Consider the following 19,981-nt stretch of genomic DNA (forward strand, 5'->3'; position numbering starts at 1 on the left):
CTGAAGTGATACAATCGGTTTTGGGTCAAAATTTACCAAAATATAGCAGACTTTTCACATCAATCTTGCCATTTGCAGTCTCCTAGAGAAGATCATGATTTGATGCTTGATTACGCTTTCTGGTACTTGATGCATGGTACCCGAATAGGTAGCATGTGAACATGACCAGAGTACAGTGGGACCCTGGCTCGGCGGCCATGATGTGGGATGCTGGCTCGGCGGCCATAATGTGGGACGCTAGCTCACCGGCCATGTCTAGGGATGCTGGCTCAGCAGCCATGAAGTGGGACGCTGGCTCGGCGGCCATGATGTGGGACGCTGGTTCGGCGGCCATAACGTGGGACGCTGGTTCGCAGCCATGATATGGGAAGCTGGCTCGGCGGCCATGACGTGGGATGCTGGCTCGGCAGCCATGACGTGAGATGCTGGCTCACCGGCCATGATGTGGGATGCTGGCTAGACGGCCATGACATGGGACACTGGCTCGTGGAACATGGCAGGTGTGGTACCTGGCTCGCGGAACATGGCAGGCATGGGACCTAGCTCGTGGAACGTGGCAGGCTTTGTGGGAGTGCTTATTCCCTCATCAGCCACTCCCACAGTGAAAGGTGAACAGCTCAGCAACAGGGCATAGTCCATGAACTGAGCCAGAGTCCATTGGATTTTGCCTCAAGGCATCATGGAGCTGACCGGCTCATTTAGCCCAAAACTGAAAAAGTCTTTGAGGGCCACCTCATTAAAGTCGACCCTGCAGGCCAGAGCACAGAAGTCCTCTACATATTACTCCAGGGGACGATTCCCCTGACATAAATGAAAAAGCCGAACTGCTGGATTCATTTTAGAGTATTCAGTAACGAGGCTGGCAACAGGTAGACGAAGAGACAATGATTAAGCAGGACCCATTTGCAGTTTATCTACATGGTGCAGTAAATCCATAAACTGGAAACCCAAGATGTGTAATGAAAACATAAACATGAACAGGAAACATGAACCTTAATTATAAACTTGACTTGACTATAAAAATTAACATGGACTTGATTTGACTAGACTTGAGTTGAGTTGAGTTCCAAACAACATACATTAACAATACCTGACAAGAGACAATGGCAAACATGAGGGCTTAAATACACAGACATGGGTTACAAGTAAACAAGACAACCAATCACAAGACTGAACTAATAATAAGACAGTGAACCATGAACCACTGACATAACAAGACTGATAATGAGATAAGACAATAAACCAATGAAAACAAGACACAAACACATGGAGGGGAACAGGATATCACATGACCAGGAATACAAGTGGAAACAGGAAATCACATCACAGGAAACCACATGACCTTAACAGGAACAGGAACTAAACTAAAACAGCCATGAAAACAAGAACAAAACACATCAACGTTACACCAGATTTCCACCTTCGAACCACCGCTTGTGAAAGCTAATTCTGACATGCAATTTATGAAAAGGACAGTGACAGTGCCCGAAACCCAGTGGTTTGTCCTGTCCTGTCCGGTTCAGGTTGCATACCTCTAGTACAGAGCTCCACTGTATTCCACCCCCACACCCCTTGCACCCATTCCTCCTCCATGTCAAATCCAGCTTGCCATCAAAACCACAAACACACACACATACAGAACCAAAGATAAGAACACTCTGTGTGTTTGTGTGTGTTTGTGTGTGTGCGTGCAATGCATGGGCAAAGGGAATGTTTAATCAAGTGAAGGGAAAGTTCACTAGCTCAACAAATTAGCTGAACATACACACAAGTACCTATTCATCCACACCACTCATGGGTTTTATGTACGTTCAGAGCAGCTCTTCTGTTTAGAGCAGGGGTTGGCAACCTTTTTGACATGGAGAGCCATTTTTTATTTTCCTGAGCCGAAGCAACCCCCAAAAAAATTTTCATTAACTGTTAAAAATGAGTTAACAGTTAATGTCACAAATGTGCTTATTTGATTACTGATCATGAAATTGTGTGGAATCTTAAATATTTCTTATATTATGTTATTGTAATTATGTAATCACTAGCACGCAAGCAACAGCGAGAGAGGAGCAGGCTATTTTATTTATATGAAGTTTTTCGCACCTGCATTCCAATCTACATCTTGATGTAATCCTTCCTCATGATCACGCAGCGTGTTTTCATCAGCTGAATGGGAGACTAAACACTAATAAAGTGTGACCAGACTTATGCTGCATGTTTAAGCCATTCATGCATCACAAGCCGATCAACTATTTCCAGGTTCAATTTATATTTTGAATAGACTCTGATTTTTGATTCCCGCGATGTGCGTTTATGTTTTCTCTTTTAATTGTTCAATATAATTTTGTGTGTGACCATGGTTTATGGATGGTCTACCTGTATGCTGGTTTGGAAATCTCAAGGATTAATAGTGGTGTTTTCCTTATTACATCATGTGTTGTTCTGAAAGCAAAAAGTAACAAATGAAATACGGAATGTGGGCTGTCATCCATACAGCCTGACCTAATTAAAGTGGGCACGTTTACTCGTCACATTTATGTTTACGTGATGCGCGAATGGTTGCACACGCTGCACAGGTCTGTTGAGTATACTGCAGTCTTGTCACATTTTAACTTTTTGTTTAGCCTCTCATACAGCTCATGAAAACATGGTGCGTGATCATGAGGAAGGATTACATTAAAATGTAGATTGGAATGCATGTGCAGAATTTATACTAATAAAATTGTCTACCCCTCTCTCGCTGTTGCTGGCGTGCCAGTGATTACCCCTCCATGTGCCATAGGTTGCCGACCCCTAGTTTAGAGTATAAATCACTCAGTGTTACAGTATACTCAGAGCTCAATCTTTAATCCCCATGGCTATGTACCAACATCACAAAAAAATTAAATAAATGATGCTAGAAAACACAATTTCACCTTTCCATGAAACCCATATCCGCAATTCTGCTTCCTCTCTTGCTAGGAACTCTGAGTCAAGCCACAGGGAAAAATAGATCAAGAGACATAGAGAGACAGATTAAAGTAAAAATAGATGGAGGGGGATGAGAAATGGAGAGATAAGGGGATATAAAGTGTCTGCCTCCTCAGCGTGAGTCAGCCAGGTCCAGACGTCACTATCTGTTCCAGAGCCATTCAGAGCTCCAGGACACCAGAGGGGCTCTTGCTCTCTGTGTACACGCATCACAGGCAGGCTGCCTGGGGTGGAGAGGGGAGTGGGCTGGAGGTCACATGAGAAGACCTGGAGGAGCAGAAACTCTGTGAGGACAAGGGATGTGTGGGTGTCTGTGTGTGTGATTTTTGTCCTTGAATGTCTCATTAATGTTCTCCACTGCAGTACCTTCACAGATGCAACAACACACATAAAAAGAAGAAAAGTACACATCACAACTTTGATGTTTCCTAAAATACACAATCTTTGATCCATGATCTATCTATCTATTTATCTATCCATCCACCCAACCAACAGTACATAATACATGTATAGAGTATGAATAAACATGCATGGATACAGTATGAATGCACGTAACATGAAAACATGAAGAGGGATTAGTGTTAGTACAGAACACTCACCCCCTTAATCTCAGCTTTAATCACAGCAACGAGGAGGAGAGAGGCTGGGTGCAAGTCATTAGAGAGAGAGAGAGAGAGAGAGAGAGAGATCCGAGAGATTCACAAAGCACAACTTGAAGACTGAAGGAACAAAACTACAGCAAATTGGAAGGTTCAAGATGCTCTTTGATCATGACATGACTGAATCACTTCTACATACACACTCTACACACACTCAATCAAAACATCAAGAGAGAATTGATAACATCAAAGAGTTTTTCAACATGCTAGTGCAGCTGATTTTGGAGTTATTAACATGGCAGGAGCATCTCGGATTAATACTCTAGAATGAGTGTGTACTTGTGTTTGTGTATGATCAAAATAATCCTTGCCTGATGCGGTTGACGAATACCTATCATTTCTTTCAATCCAACGAGATGCTGGGTATTCATTCCAGTTTAATTTACCATGATGAATTCTCTCTGTGTCCCTCTCTGTCTCTCACGCACACATAAACAGATACACAAGCAATATCACTGCTGTCTCAAAAGCTCATTCTGTTGAGAGAGAGACAGATCAAATGAATGCTTGCCTTTCAGCTCAACATCTGCTTGTGTTGCTCAACACTATTATTAAACATCAACAAATGATTAAATTAGATTGAATTCTGCACGGTAGAGGCATCAGATCTCAAACAGAGACATTTATATAACTGCTTTACATGGTCAAATAGATGTTTGCTCTTCCTGGCTCTTTAAACTGGAGGAATTCTACAAAATAATGTAAAGTATCCCCAATATTATCTTAAACCATACTTAATGTATGATGTACTGCATTGCAGTACATAAACAAAGTGGTTTAAAGAAAAATATAGTGCAAGCAGTTTAAATAGTAAAAATATTTTACAGTAGGTTTTAAATGATAAAACAATAGATATACAGTTCAAAATTAAGATAAAAAGTATTTGGACACTTTGGTTATCAAACATTAGTGCAACATGTCTGTAGTTAATGTGATGAACCACACCTTATTCTGTTAGGACACCAGTTTGAACTTCAGGGAAACTGACTTAAATTACTTTGAGGCCAGTCAGTTCAAATGAATTACATAATGTCTGAGAAAAGTGAAGATAGTTTTGAGAACAGGTCAATAATCATTTGTTTGCATATGCCACTTGGTTTGGAATTTAATATGCATTGGAATGAATTTCAAACATTTTTAATTGTGGCTTAATTGTCCAAATACTTTTCAGGAGTGACTCTAGACTATGAACCACAATTCCTTCAAACAAGGATTCGTTTCAGAGATGCTTTTAGAGCTTAATGAAGCATCCAGATTCTGCCAAATCAAATGGTCATTTGACATCATCGTCCTGGTCCTCAGCATCAATCTGGAGAGGAAATCTGTTAGGTTCAAGAATTTTTCAGGAACCATTTAGTGAATTCAGTCCTCTTTTTAATAATGTTCTCTTTGTTTGGCCTATTCTGTGCAGAATTGTTGTCAGTTAATGTTTTTATATTTCTGTATAAAGTGGATTACTTTCCAGTGGGTTACAGCAAGCCTATAATCAGAATATGATCAAATAATAATAGTTGTGTCTTAATGTTGTAAGGGGGCCCTATGATGTTAGAGTAGTATATCAGTATACACTATTTCTGTATACTCAGAATTTTCCAACTTCGGATACAGTCATCACTTATGACAGGAAACAGCCTGTTTTGGCATTAAAATATGGGGGGAGATGCTGTATGGCTTGAGCATTGTCTTGATCAATGCCTTGAGTGTCTATTTTTTCCATTCTGAAACTTAAAGGAAAATTCTGGGTTCAATACAATTAAGTTCAATTGACAACATTTGTGGCATTATATTGATGACCACAAAATTTATTCAGACTCGTCCCTCCTTTTCTTTTAAAAAGGCACAAATCTGGGTTACAGTGAGGCAATTACAATGGAAGTGAATGGGGCCAATTTTTGGAGGGTTCAAAGGCAGAAACGTGAAGATAATTATTATATAAAAGCACTTAAATTAATTCTTCTGTTAAAACCCATTTATTATTTAAGTTTGGTTAAATACTTTTTACTGTCATTTTAAGGTTTTATGGTTTGTTGACATTACATCATCATTGCAACAAAGTTGTAAAGTTGGCTATAACTTGTATTTTAACGATTTTAACAATCAAAAATTAGCCCCCGTTCACTTCAATTGTAAGTGCCTCACTGTACCCCCGATTTCTCCTCTTTTTAAAGAAAAGGAGGGGCAAGTCAAAATGCATTTTTGTGATTATCAGTATTATGCCCCAAATGCTGATTGAGCTTAACTTGTATTGAACCCGGAATATTCCTTTAACAGACCTTTAAACGTGAAACTTCTCAATGTATCACCTCCTTTCTACAGATACCCACATGTGTGGCGTTTGCTTGGCATTTAGAGGCTCACATGCAAGCGTGTGCGTGCACACACACACACACACACCTTACCTTGAGACACTTTTATGAGAAGGACTGCTTAACACGCACACCCTCACAGAAAAAAGTCGTTGGTACTCACACACCCATATACACGTATGAAAACATAGTGCTCCTTGTTAAAGGTCAAACAGTGCCCTCATTTATGTTAGACAGTCTTGAAGGAGCCTGAGAAGAAAAATGCCAACCTACTCCTACACACACTACCTCTGTTCACAGTGTGTTTGCAGGTGCCATAATGATATACACAGTACTTTGTCAGTGGTACAGAGTAGGTCATTCTGCCATGCAAAGATATACAGAATAACTACTGTGCACAATTTGTTTTCCAAATTTAGTCTCTTAGGCTATGATCTGCCCTGTGACAGACATGTTTGGTTTAACTATGCTCAGATTAAGAGAAAATAAAGTGTGAATTACAATAACAACCAAGGCAAACACCATTACTCTGTTTCAGTGTTGGCGTATTTACCGAGTTTTGCCTTTGTGATCAATACTATATCTGTGTGAGTGTGAGTATAAGTGTATGCAGTAGTGTAGGACCACTTTCAGAATCCAAACGTATTTGTTACAGTCAGTGGTGGACTGGCCATCGGGAGAACGGGGTAATTTGGGCCGGCCACATGCTGCATAAGTACCGGCCCTTCCATAATAGAGTGAATATTCAAAAAAAAGTCTCTAAAGGTAAAGCTACCACAATGACTTTTTTTTTTTAAATGGGCACTATAGTGTGTGATGTACCTCCGTATCTCATACAATGGACCTCACTGTTTGACACACAAATCACAATAATGGTGACAACCAAAGATAATATATTAAGTATAAGATGAGCTCTGAATAATCACAATATGCCAAATAACTGCAAGTTACAACAAATACAATAACAGCAGCATATATCTGTGGCAGGGCGGAGGGCGGAGCTGGGCTGGGCCAGGCCGGGCCAGGCCGTGATGCTGCACACCCAGCCCCTAATCAGGCTGATCAAGCCTAAGAGGGATAAAGGCGACCAGAGGTGGCAGAGAGAGAGAGAGAATTACAGGCAGCTGCCCTGTATGTGTTTATGTTTGTGTGTTTTTGTTTAAGTTTATCATTAAACTTTATTTATATTATCAAGCTGGTTCCCGCCTCCTCCTTTCCCTTTTACCTTGTTACAATATCAAATCTGCAAACAGTAAACGTGTGAGCAGTACATAATCATTTGCATAATGTATTCATACTGCAGGGAGCTGAAGTGCAGCTTACCGAATAATGCTGAAAAATATGACTTTGTGGCTGTTTCAGTCTTTGAGGCTTACTTTGTTTAAAGGATAGCAGAAACAGCGCTTGTCAAAGCATTGGGCTTTTTCTCAACAATAATCTGGGGAAGGAATTAAAACACTACAGTATAAAGATGCAACAAACTCACACAGAGTGAAAATATGAGCAATTAACCTGCAAAATATCTGCAAAGATCTACACTTTAAGAGGTATGTTATGTTTATTCACTTTATCACTTTCTTCATCTAACTATTTTAAACAACATTTTATGATCTTGTATAGATTTATATACATATTTAACATATTATTATTATTATTATTATTCTTGTTTCCACAACCTCATATTAACTAAGACAATAGTTTATTTGCACTTCTAGAAGTTGAAAGGTGATTCAGCTCTTTAAAATCTTTCAAGAAATGCTGACTTGTCACAGCACCTAAAATACACACTTTCCTTTGTACGTGCATGTAAATTTTAACCTAACATTTGTATGTTGGGAAAAAAGTTTTAGGACATGTTATTTGCCTGAGTTATAAAGTGTTTATTTTAGTGCTTTCTCGAAAAAAAATCCAATCATCACATTTACACTGGTTTTATATGTTTTAAAGTTTTTATTTTTGAACTGGCGGGGCCCGTTGTCATGACCAGCAGTCAATAGAAATGTCTTTTGTTTTTCAACACAAGAATTTTAAATTTAGCAGGAAAATTAAATTGGCCGCTCTGGGCCAGAAAGTCCAGGGCCACTTTTTAGTTCCAGTCCGCCCCTAGTTACAGCTCCTGACACTTATCATATATCTAAAATTTGTGTGTGTTGACATTAAGTTTAACCCTTAAATATACATATGGTAGGGTATTTGATTTGTGTGTCTATATGTGTGTGTAATTCCTATGCACAAGGGAGAGGCAGTAGTAGCAACCGGCTGTCAGGTGATGAGAAATGAGAGAGAGCACTGTGCTGAAACATTAACCCCCCTGACACCCAGGCCCCCGCTGAGTAGAGGCCAGCTCCCACTGACCGCGGCCCAGAGTCGAGCACTCACCGGCAGGGAGCACAGACAGCGTGATGAGGGGGGCGCTGGAGGCGTGCTTAAAAAAGGGCAAGTTGCATGCCCTTGGGGCCTAGACAGCTGTCAGACACCATGACATACACAGTACAGAAGCACATGTACAAGGACACACTTATACACAGGGGAAAAGTGAGGCAGAGGGTGAGAAGAACAGAGATAGTGCTATGGAGAGAGAAAAGGGAAAGAGAGAGAGAGTGTGATGATAGGGGTTGTCTCACTTGACCGCTCTGTCTGCGTGAGTGAGGAAAGCCACCAGGATCAAGTGTACAGTTACAGGTGTGCACATTTTATTACAGTGACACCTTTGAGTTCAAACACTTTTAAACACTTCACTCTTAAAGGGATAGTTCACCCAAAATTGAAAAAATGTCATAATTTTCTCACCCTCAAGTTGTTGCAAACCCGTATGACTTACGTGGAACACAAAATGAGAGATTAGGCAGAACGTTTGGGACTGACAGCCTCAGTCACCTTTTACTTTCATGGCAAAAAGAGCAGTGTCAACATTCTCTAAAATCTTTCCTCTTGTATTTCATGGAAGAAAGAGAGACATATGGGTTGGAACTAAATGAGGATGAGTTAATAATGACAATTTTCATTTTGGGGTGAGCCATTCCTTTAGTTTAAAGAATATCATTGTAGAGCTTTGGGGTCCTCGCAGATCATCAAAGCAGATGCTGAATAATAACAGCCAGTTTAAAAGATCGGTTTAACTGGACAAACAGCTGAGCTGATTAACTGATGCTATTATATGTTGTGGGGGGAAACTAAGATAGCAAGTAGAAGACATACATAATATATAGAAAATCTTTATTCAAACATAGGCTACTTATTTGAATTATGCAATGCTTTAAAGGTTCACCCAAAAATGAAAATTATCTCATTACTTACTCATGATATCCCAGGTGTGTATGACTTTCTGTCTTCACCAGAACACATTTGAAGAAAAATAGAAACATATCTTAGCTCAGTAGGTCCTTAAAATGAAAGTGAATGGAGATTTCTCTTTTGAAGCTCCAAAAATAACAGACAGTCAGCAAAAACATCATCCATACGACACCAGATGTTAAATTAATGTCTTCTAAAGCGACACGATCAGTTTTGGTGCGAAAAAATATTTAAGTACTTTTTTTTAACTCTAAATCATGCTTTCGTTCAGCAGCGGTATGCACGTGTGACATAATCGCAATAGCATGCGAGAACTCACGCACGTGAGTCACAGCCGGAAGAGCAGCACTATTTACAATTGAGAAGGAGGAACGCTGTATAGTAGCTTGGTTGGTTTTGGTTTAGTTCTGCTATTATCTGTTTCTTTACTCACAATGGTGTGTTTGTGTGCTCATCCTGGATGTCTCAACCGAGAGGAGAACGTGAGATTACCTCTGTATCATGGCAATGCAAATACGTCACACGAGAGACCGCTTGAACTCCACCCTCTCCTGCAGTTTACCCTCACGTTGGATTATAGTTAAAAAGTACTTGAACATTTATCTTTTTTTTGCACCAAAAGTGATCGTGTCACTTTAGAAGACATTCATTTAACAGCTGGTGTCGTATTGATGATGTTTATGCTGACTGTCTGTGATTTTTGGTGCTTCAAAAGAGAAATTAACATTAACTTGCATTTTAAGGACCTATATGGTATATTTTTGCAGCTTAGTTTCCATTAATGTTTGATGGAAGGGGAGGTCATCTTAATGATTTTTAGAATATGTTTTCATTAGTACATTAAAATTAACCTTAAAAGGGATAGTTCACCCAAAATGGTGGGGAAGGGTAGGCTATATGGTCATATAGGTTTGAAACAACAGGAGGGTGAGTGAATAATGACAGAATTTTCATTTTTTGGGTGAACTATAGCTTTAAACTCTACACACGCTCACAGTGATTCGTATGACTTATCTAAATTTGGTTAATTTCTATGATATCGTAAGACTGCACTCTTATGAATTCATATGACTTTCACTACAGCTAATTTACATTTATTTACATTTATGCATTTGACAGACGCTTTTATCCAAAGCATTTATCCAGGCAATAACAGGGACAATCCCCCCAAAGCAACCTAGAGTTAAGTGCCTTGCTCAAGGACACAATGGTGGTGGCTGTGGGGATCGAACAAGTGACCTTCTGATTAACAGTTATGTGCTTTAGCCCACTACACCACCGCCACTCCACAGCCAGTGATGTCGCTGGACATCGTTTGGTTAGGTTTAGATAAGGGGTTTGGGTTAGGGCATAATATTAATAAGTATGCCCTTATTGCCTCGTGTGCGGCACTCGCACTTACCTCCACATTAGCCAAATCTATGCAAACGAAATCGTACGAAATCATGCGTCTATATGTGGGTGTATTTACTCTGTACTGTAAACCTACAGCTGTGTTGCAAAGAATACTTTCTCTCTCTATCCTTCACACCTCTTGTCTCTCTCCATCACCAGCTTTTTCACAGCCATTAAAATAGAATGATGGAAGAGGTAATGAATGATTCGGAGAGAGTGATGAACAGAGAAGTGAATGACACAGAGAGAAAATACTATATTTAAAAGCAAAACAATTTGCTCAACAGTTTACATTCCAATGCAGCTATTATCCGACAGGTGTCATCACCCTTATGTCCTTCAAAACATAGAAACAGATATACACTACTAAACGCACATACTGTACACAGGGGTGCCCACACTTTTCTGTGTGATGATCTACTTTTAAATGACCAACTCAATAAGATCTACCAACTAAAAAAAACACAGTTTCATTTAAAATAAGAAAATGCTTGTTGGGACTACTGCATGTATCCCTAAATGGAATTCATCTTCTAACTAATAAAAAAAAATATAATAATGTACAATGTTGATATAATTCAGTTTTAAAACTAAACCCAAAACACCTACAGCACAATAGATTACAATAGCCAGGGCATTTACCTTATTCTGATGACGAGTAAATATTGGCCAGGCGAGGTTTTGTTCATTCAGTTGCCATGACAACTAGGTTTGCGCATACGCGCCTTCCAAGGACTTCTGAGAACAGGAGTGAGAAATTGCGATGCTACTGCCCGGATTAGGAAAAACTGTCTGATCCATACATCTTGAGATCCCTTAGTTTGAATTTGCGCTCCATCAAGTGTTTTGAATGCAAGAATGTAATGCATGTTTGTCTCCTGATGGGTTGAATTCTTCACTGTATAAACTGTGTGTTGCTCATACAGCTGAAATTTCACTTACTGCCCTCTGGAGTAAACAGGTGGTACTACAAGCTTACATTTCTCAGGAAGGAATCTTCCTTATTACGGTCCGGGGCGATTAATTGTGTTAATATTTTTAACACGTTATTTTGTATAAAATTAATCGAACTAAATTAACGTGTTAAATCGACAGCCCTATATATATATATATAGTTCCGGTCCTCGAATCAGACATTCCATGAGCAATGATGGTGTGACACCATCAGCACTCAGACACTTCACTGTGTGTATCACTCCACATTCATACTGTTCTAAACTAAAGTGTATCTGTTAGGAGTTACTGGCTTTATTTTTGAAATTACATATGTTAGCCAGCAGGTGGTGGCAAAAGACCATTTTTGTGTGTAATATGAGCCAGTTGGTGACGTAAAGTGAATCCGTTAGTCATTGTTTACATAGAACTGCGCTCAGTGATCGCTCGTATTACTAATACATTACCAAAACTAGGACATAGCTTTAAATGGCTTTAAACTGACAACTTCAGGATTAAGGCTCATGCTGAGAGACACAACAGATTATTACAGAACTCAAGTGCTTACCTTTTATCGGAGTTTCCACATTGGATACATACTGTTTAAAATGGCGGAGGACATCACTGTTTCTATAGTGATTGACTCTTGTGCACCGGCTACCGCCAAATAGACAGGAATATTTTCCACTGAGAAAGCTGACAGCATCTCTGATTGGGTGTGGCAACAGGTGATTGCACACGCTCCATCTCTCTCTCTCTCTCTCTCTCTCACACACACACACACACACGCACACACACATCCAGCCGTCTATCCTTGTTTTTCCAATAACTTGTTAATTATTTCTGAAATGCACTTTTTGAATTACTAAAGGGTAATTAAAGGTTTGTAACCTCGATAACCACTGTAAAGTTTAAATAATTTTTTGTGGTAAATCAGCAATATGTCACAAATGCTGTTGATTTAGCTTATCTTGTATTGAACCTGGACTATTCCTTTAAATGTATAGGACTGCTTCAGAATCTTTATAGGCAGGGGATGTTTCCTCTAACCATTCAACCAAAAAGCTGTGGTAGAGGAGAAGCCCATGAAACTATGCAGTGATTTACTGTCTCAGGAAGTAGGAGAACGATCAGATCAGACTGTAATATTTCTTGATACATTGCCCCTTTTAGTATTTCTTGAACAAAGAGTACTGCATCTAAATCCTTTATAAAGAACACTGTCATAATATCTACAAATAAATAAGCATATCAATGATATATTACCAAACTGGGGCTATTATCAGATCTGCAGCCTCATAAAACAGTTATCAGATGTGTTAAATCCAGCTCTTCCACAGCCCATATGGCAACATAATTCAGGCATGTGATCGGCTAAGCACAAAAAAGCTAAAAAATGTACAGAACAAAGTAGTTCATGATACCTATTGCCTTAACAAATAAAACCTTATTGTAAAGCATTAACAATAATTCATGACAAACAAATAGCTATTGTTGATCAGCACAAAACCACCCAAACAGAGCGCAGAAGTTACAAATATATAGCCAACATTTGGGAAGGGATCATTTTGACAAGCGATTTGGATTAAAATATGATAAACATTGGGTCATCTCATATTGATGCAGTCATCACAGTTTTCCCGCACACAGCCGCTAGATGGTACAATTAGCTCGTGCAGTCCTGACTTCAGCAGTTTTTGCAGGCTGTTCAACGCGGAAATGACATGAAAGTCTACAACGTGATTTCAATTTTAATGCTGCGGTTATCATATCATATACCAATGTCTCAGAGGTCAACGTTTGCATAATTTAAATAGATTTTCCTCAACATGTACTGTTCCTGTGCTGCTTTTACAAATGTCACACTGATTTTTCCACAGTGAATAAAATGTTATATTACCTGTTCTTTGAAGTGCCAACTCTTCTTCAACATGTAGCTAGTATTATTTCTGGATTGTGCATTCAAATTCCCAGAGTTTTTACAGAGAGAGCTCTCCCAAAAACTCATGTCCATTTTTATTACATCCTTAACCCAAGTTTTGGGGGGGGTTCTCCCCTAACACCCCAATTTGGAATTCCCATTGCAATCTAAGTCCTTGTGGTGGCGTAGTGACTCGCCTCAATCCGGGTAGCGAAGGACAAATCTCAGCTGCCTCCATGTCTGAGACCGTCAATCCACACATCATTTCAAGTGGCTTGTTGAGCGAGTTACCGCGGAGACATACCACGTGTGGAGGCTTCACGCTATTCTCCGAGGTATCCACGCACAACTCACCATGTGCCCCACAGAGAGATTTTACAGACAATCGGTTTGTTTTATGTGAAGATACATTTTCAGGAATTCACTGCAAATATCACGTCAGTAATGTTAGAATTGCAGCTAGCCATTTTTAACCTGTCAGCAACTGTGGCAACGGTTCAAACCTATTTTATATCCAACCATTTTATTTCTCTTGATTCATTAAAATAAACTTGAAAGAAATCCTGACTGTGAAAATCAGGAGTCTCCATCTCGCGTTTTCTCAAGTATGAACGTGATGCAGAAGCAGATGTGAAGTTTGTGAGCGAAGTTGTTCCGAGGGAAGGTTGAATGACACTTTTTTGGTTGAAAAATGCTCAGAGAATGCACCGGACAGGTCATTGTTGATAACATGAACCTCCGATGAAATATTAAACACCCCCCTCCCCCCACCCCCATTGGAGGATCGCTGCAGCAGGGGCAGTGCAACAACATCGTCCTGCCCCAGCTGAGTGCATCTCTGCCCGGTGTGACTGATCAATTTGTACCCAATAGTGCCTGTTCAGAACACAAGAAGAGAATCGGCATCCAGTACATCAAGATATTACAGAGCAGAGTCCAATATCACTAGTCATGGAGGAGGATGGAGGAGTGGGAAACGGATGAGTCAGAAATTATTGTAAAAATAAAACTTTGAGAATCAATATCTCCTGTGAAAATGTCCCTTTTAGATTTGTAACTAATAACATATAAAAAACAACAACATTAAAACAAATAGTTTTCCTAAAAATGTATGTCCACATACATGGACAGCAGGACTAAGTTGTGAAATGTGAAATAATAACAAGCAATACATTTTGTTTTTATCAGATTGTTTATTGTTTCCAGTAGTGTTGGTTATTCATGTTTTTGAGATGTTACAGAGATTACAGCTGATTAATTTGTATTGGGAAAAGCACAAATAAAAAACTATACAAATAAAATGATTTGAGGTGACATGATTTCACTTTAATGTTTCAATATTTTTTCTACTTTGGCAACAAAATCTCAATGTTCTCTCTTTGCACTGTCAAACAAACAATTCACAGCACGTGCTGAAGCATTTTACCATTCAGAAATGAGCAATTCCAAAGTAATTCAAAGTAATGGCCAGTATCATGCAATCACTGCCAACTATGTTAAAATAAAATGTTGCATTATACATTCCAATTATAAGTACAGATTATCAAATGACCTTATTCACGCTAGCGCCATCTTGGATTTTTAATAGGGAATGAAAACGAGGCTTTGAGGGATAGACTTACTGTCTCTTCAATGGACTGTACTGCAGTTTAAAGTGTTTCTGGATAGTTCCGCAGACAAATCATTGATAAAATATCTGTCCAAGAACATTCAATATACAAAGAACTCCAGACAACATAAGTTGTGGGAAATCAGATGTGATCTAGGAACGTTATACATCTTTATTCATGCTATTGAAGAGTTGGCATGAACGTCATCCAGCACAAACCAGAAGCTGTTTCTATGATTTTATATAATTATATTAATGTGCACAGATCCGTCTTGATTGAACGAGCCTTGTGACGGCACAAGAGCTTGTCTGCTTGTGTCTTTCAGCATGCATGTTAAGATGAGCCAACACACTCTCACGGCGAAATCGTCAGGATTCGTACGACTTTTCTAAATTTGGCTTATTCGTATGATATCGTTTTCACTACAAACAACAATGTCAATGGACATCGTTTCCATCTAATATGTGACAGTTACATTCATACATCATGTTTACACACTCTACTGATCAGTTAGACATAGATAAGGGGTTTGGGTAAGGGCAGTATGCCCTTAACGCCGTGCGCGGAACATAGCTTTAACTTCCGCATTAGACATCCGGGAGTTTATGCGAACAACATTGGCGAGGCCATACGAAAAAGCCAACTCTTAAATTATTTTTGACTTTTCATTGCTAATATAGCATAATCATTTTTATTTCACTTTGACGCTTATGGTTATAGTTCATGTTATCCAAATAATAATATCCATAGTTTTAAAATAATAATAATAAAATAAAATAAAATATATATATATATATATATATATATATATATATATATATATATATATATATATATATATATATATATATATATATATATATATATAATCGATATTTTTGTGTGAAGATCTATATTTTTGATACAATATCAGTATTGGAAGAATATATATTTATACCTGCCAAAGGTTTCTCCCGTTTTTCCAACCCTCCAGTTGTAGGCTACTCCCGGTTTACAGTTTCTCAGAATAAACTCACGATTTTCCGCGTCCACACTTTGCTCATGAGAATTTATTAGACCTCCAGGTAGCGTTGCCACCTGTCCCGCAAATTTTATGGGATCGTCCCGTTTTTAAATATAAAATGATGCGTCCCGAATCAAATCAAAATCATTTAATGTAGGCCTAAATGTTCAATAAGATGTAGGCTACAACATTACAGATCCAACAATGCATGAATACTACCACTGAAGTCATAGAGACAACAAGTACATGTGAAGGAAAAAAATAAAAAAATATTAAAATAAAGTTAATAAATTTAAACAATGCCGCACATTTGCCTAAAAAGTCTAGATAGAAATTAAAAAGGCATGTCATAGAATTACAATATGATGATGACGGAGTGCTAGTTGAAAGAAAGTCCCTCTTACACGTTCCCTCGAATGTTATTGTTCTAATATCAATGATCTGAGAAATATGACAAATATCAAGGCACATTCATCATGACAGGGGTAATACTGCTTGTCTGGAGCAACTAGAATTTGTAAGCGCTCAAGGCGTTTCATTCATCTTTCATCCATGTTTCGGATGCCGGAGTATGACAGCAGGGTAAACATGATAAACAGCAACTGACTTGGTATCAAAGTATTATCAAAGAGCTCCTAGCGCACGAATTGAATTGTGGTTTATTTCGAAATTATTCCTTAACCCAGTATCTCCGTTATTAAATCTTTTCTCTTTGGGACAGCGATGTTGTGGTGCGTTGCTTCGAAATAAGTTCCCGGTTGTCAACACAGCCAGTATTTGAGTTATTATATCACTATGATTGGTGTGTTCGCCTGATAGACGACTAGGTCTATATCAAACACGCATCCAAACTTATCCTCCCCTTCAGCTGAGACGAACACCTGCTCGTTTATGTCTATAAAGTATATTGAATGAACGGGGTGCTTACCGGTCCCGTTGCGTTTGCGAGTCTCTCCGTGGTCCTCTGAGCCCAACATGACTACCGTACTTCTCGCTCTCCGTTGTGCTCGAGCTGAAATGATACGGAGGACCTCGTGCAGCTGAATGACCAACGGTGAACCAGCGGTCGGGACATTTACACAAACTGTGCGCCCGAACTCTCTTCAGGGGACCTCCCAGACATCTCTTATTTCTGACACATATAGCTATTTGAACACAAAGTAAACTAAACTTGTTTTTATGTTATATTATCATCAGCAGCATTTTAAGTGGAACGAATAAAATTAGGGAAAATAGTTTCCCGTTTTGGATGTTTCGTTCCACAGTTAATACCGAAAGACTGAGTGACGTTCAATTACTCAAAACGATACGGTCGGCAGGACTATAAATGATCGATCCATCAAATGTGTCAGAGCCTCAGACAGACACCTCCTTCTGAACACAATGATCTGTTCCCACACGCTGACCGGTTGCGGTCATAAATTACAATAATAGTTCAAACTAAAATGAAAATCCTCTCATCATTTACTCATCCTCATGCCCAGGAGTGCATGGTCCTGAGGATGTTTCTTCTGCAGAACACAGATAAAGATCTTTAGAAGAATATCTCAGCTCTGTTGGTCCATAAAATGCAATTGAATGGTGGACAAATCTTTGAAGCTCCAAAATGCACATAAAGGCAGCATAAAAGCAATCCATGTTACTCCAGTAGAGGGGGATTATACTCTAATTATCTTTAAGACACACTATAAAAATGTGCCTTAAACATACACAATAGTACTTTTAAGGTACACAATAGTTCCTTATAGGTACAATTACAGTATGTACCAAAACAATTAAAAACGAACAAAATGTACCCCTATAGGGTATCACCCCAGCTACAAAATAGGTTCAGTTTGGAACCTTTTTTTTTCTGAGAGTGTAGGTATGAGTGAGAAATAGACCAAAATTTAAAGACCCAGCGAATTCAAAATTAAATGTTTTGCCGCTTTTAGACTCTATACAAGCTTCAGGGTAATCTATGCTAGTGTTCTTCTAAATACTGACAAATTTTGTTTTCTGAAGATATAAGCATTTCAATTCTGCAGTATCTCTCTTCTGGCTGAACAGACCCAGAAAGATGTATGACTCATAATTTACTGCATTGACCCTTAAGCACATACCTCAGGTCTTTAGTGACCCGGGACCTTATTTCACCCCCTGTAGCTTATCCATTTTTTTGGAGTTGTGACCACACCTCTTTAGTATTCCTCAGTCAATCTCTTATAAATAGTGTGACACAATATATATATATATATATATATATATATATATATTGTGTTTATTTTATATATATATATATATATATATATATATATATATATATATATATATATATATATATATATATATAAAATTGTTTAAGTACCAAAAGTGTTTAGGGTCTTTTTCCACACTTCCATAAATAATATTTATTATTATTATTTAATATCTATATGAGTTTAGTATCACAGGATATCTATTTCTTTGTTTATTACAAGAGAAATGAGTACTATATTCATACAATTAAATACTATATTACGTTGATTTTTTGTGCAACAATGGTGAATTATCAGTATTCCACCTGCGGTGGCTCTGATGTTTCAGTGATTGATTTGATTTACATTTGACATTGCTAGCTGACGTAGAACAACACTGAAGTACACTATAGCAAGTGTAACACAAACAGTATGATATGGCTATTGTCATTTGGGTGTTCTACTGAAATAATGGAAGTTATGCATCTATTTAGACTCAAAAAGTGCCTGAGAACATACATGTGTAGCCTATGTGTAGATTATGTGTTGTGTAGTTCAATATGTGTTTGACAGCCAGTTGTAGCTCACGAAATTTCAGTGTGAAAATAATGAATCCTGTTCTAGGTTTGTCCTGATTTGTTGTAATATATCTCTTAGATTTATGAAAAGTAAAACATCAAAATACACTCACCTAAAGGATTATTAGGAACACCTGTTCAATTTCTCATTAATGCAATTATCTAATCAACCAATCACATGGAAGTTGCTTCAATGCATTTAGGGGTGTGGTCCTGGTCAAGACAATCTCCTAAACTCCAAACTGAATGTCAGAATGGGAAAGAAAGGTGATTTAAGCAATTTTGAGCGTGGCATGGTTGTTGGTGCCAGACAGGCCGGTCTGAGTATTTCACAATCTGCTCAGTTACTGGGATTTTCACGCACAACCATTTCTAGGGTTTACAAAGAATGGTGTGAAAAGGAAAAACATCCAGTATCGCGGCAGTCCTGTGGGCGAAAATGCCTTGTTGATGCTAGAGGTCAGAGGAGAATGGGCCGACTGATTCAAGCTGATAGAAGAGCAACTTTGCCTGAAATAACCACTCGTTACAACCGAGGTATGCAGCAAAGCATTTGTGAAGCCACAACACGCACAACCTTGAGGCGGATGGGCTACAACAGCAGAAAACCCCACCGGATACCACTCATCTCCACTACAAATAGGAAAAAGAGGCTACAATTTGCAAGAGCTCACCAAAATTGGACAGTTGAAGACTGGAAAAATGTTGCCTGGTCTGATGAGTCTTGATTTCTGTTGAGACATTCAGATGATAGAGTCAGAATTTGGTGTAAACAGAATGAGAACATGGATCCATCATGCCTTGTTACCACTGTGCAGGCTGGTGGTGGTGGTGTAATGGTGTGGGGGATGTTTTCTTGGCACACTTTAGGCCCCTTAGTGCCAATTGGGCATCGTTTAAATGCCACGACCTACCTGAGCATTGTTTCTGACTATGTCCATCCCTTTATGGCCACCATGTACCCATCCTCTGATGGCTACTTCCAGCAGGATAATGCACCATGTCACAATGCTCGAATCATTTCAAATTGGTTTCTTGAACATGACAATGAGTTCACTGTAATAAAATGGCCCCCACAGTCACCAGATCTCAACCAAATAGAGCA

General features: G+C 38.8%; 1 protein-coding gene across 1 annotated transcript in view; it reads right to left on the reverse strand.

The window, feature by feature from the left end:
- Window positions 1-17,174, reverse strand: part of LOC127647406 (zinc finger protein 385D-like) — a 161,586-nt gene extending 144,412 nt beyond the window's left edge. Inside the window, exon 1 of the mRNA XM_052131620.1 lies at window positions 17,011-17,174. Coding sequence (XP_051987580.1) covers window positions 17,011-17,059 — 49 coding nt within the window. The 5' untranslated portion in view covers window positions 17,060-17,174. The remainder of the gene's footprint in view (window positions 1-17,010) is intronic.
- Between the last annotated feature and the right edge of the window lie 2,807 nt (window positions 17,175-19,981).

This window comes from Xyrauchen texanus, chromosome 8 (assembly GCF_025860055.1).
Source record: "Xyrauchen texanus isolate HMW12.3.18 chromosome 8, RBS_HiC_50CHRs, whole genome shotgun sequence".
NCBI lineage: Eukaryota > Metazoa > Chordata > Actinopteri > Cypriniformes > Catostomidae > Xyrauchen > Xyrauchen texanus.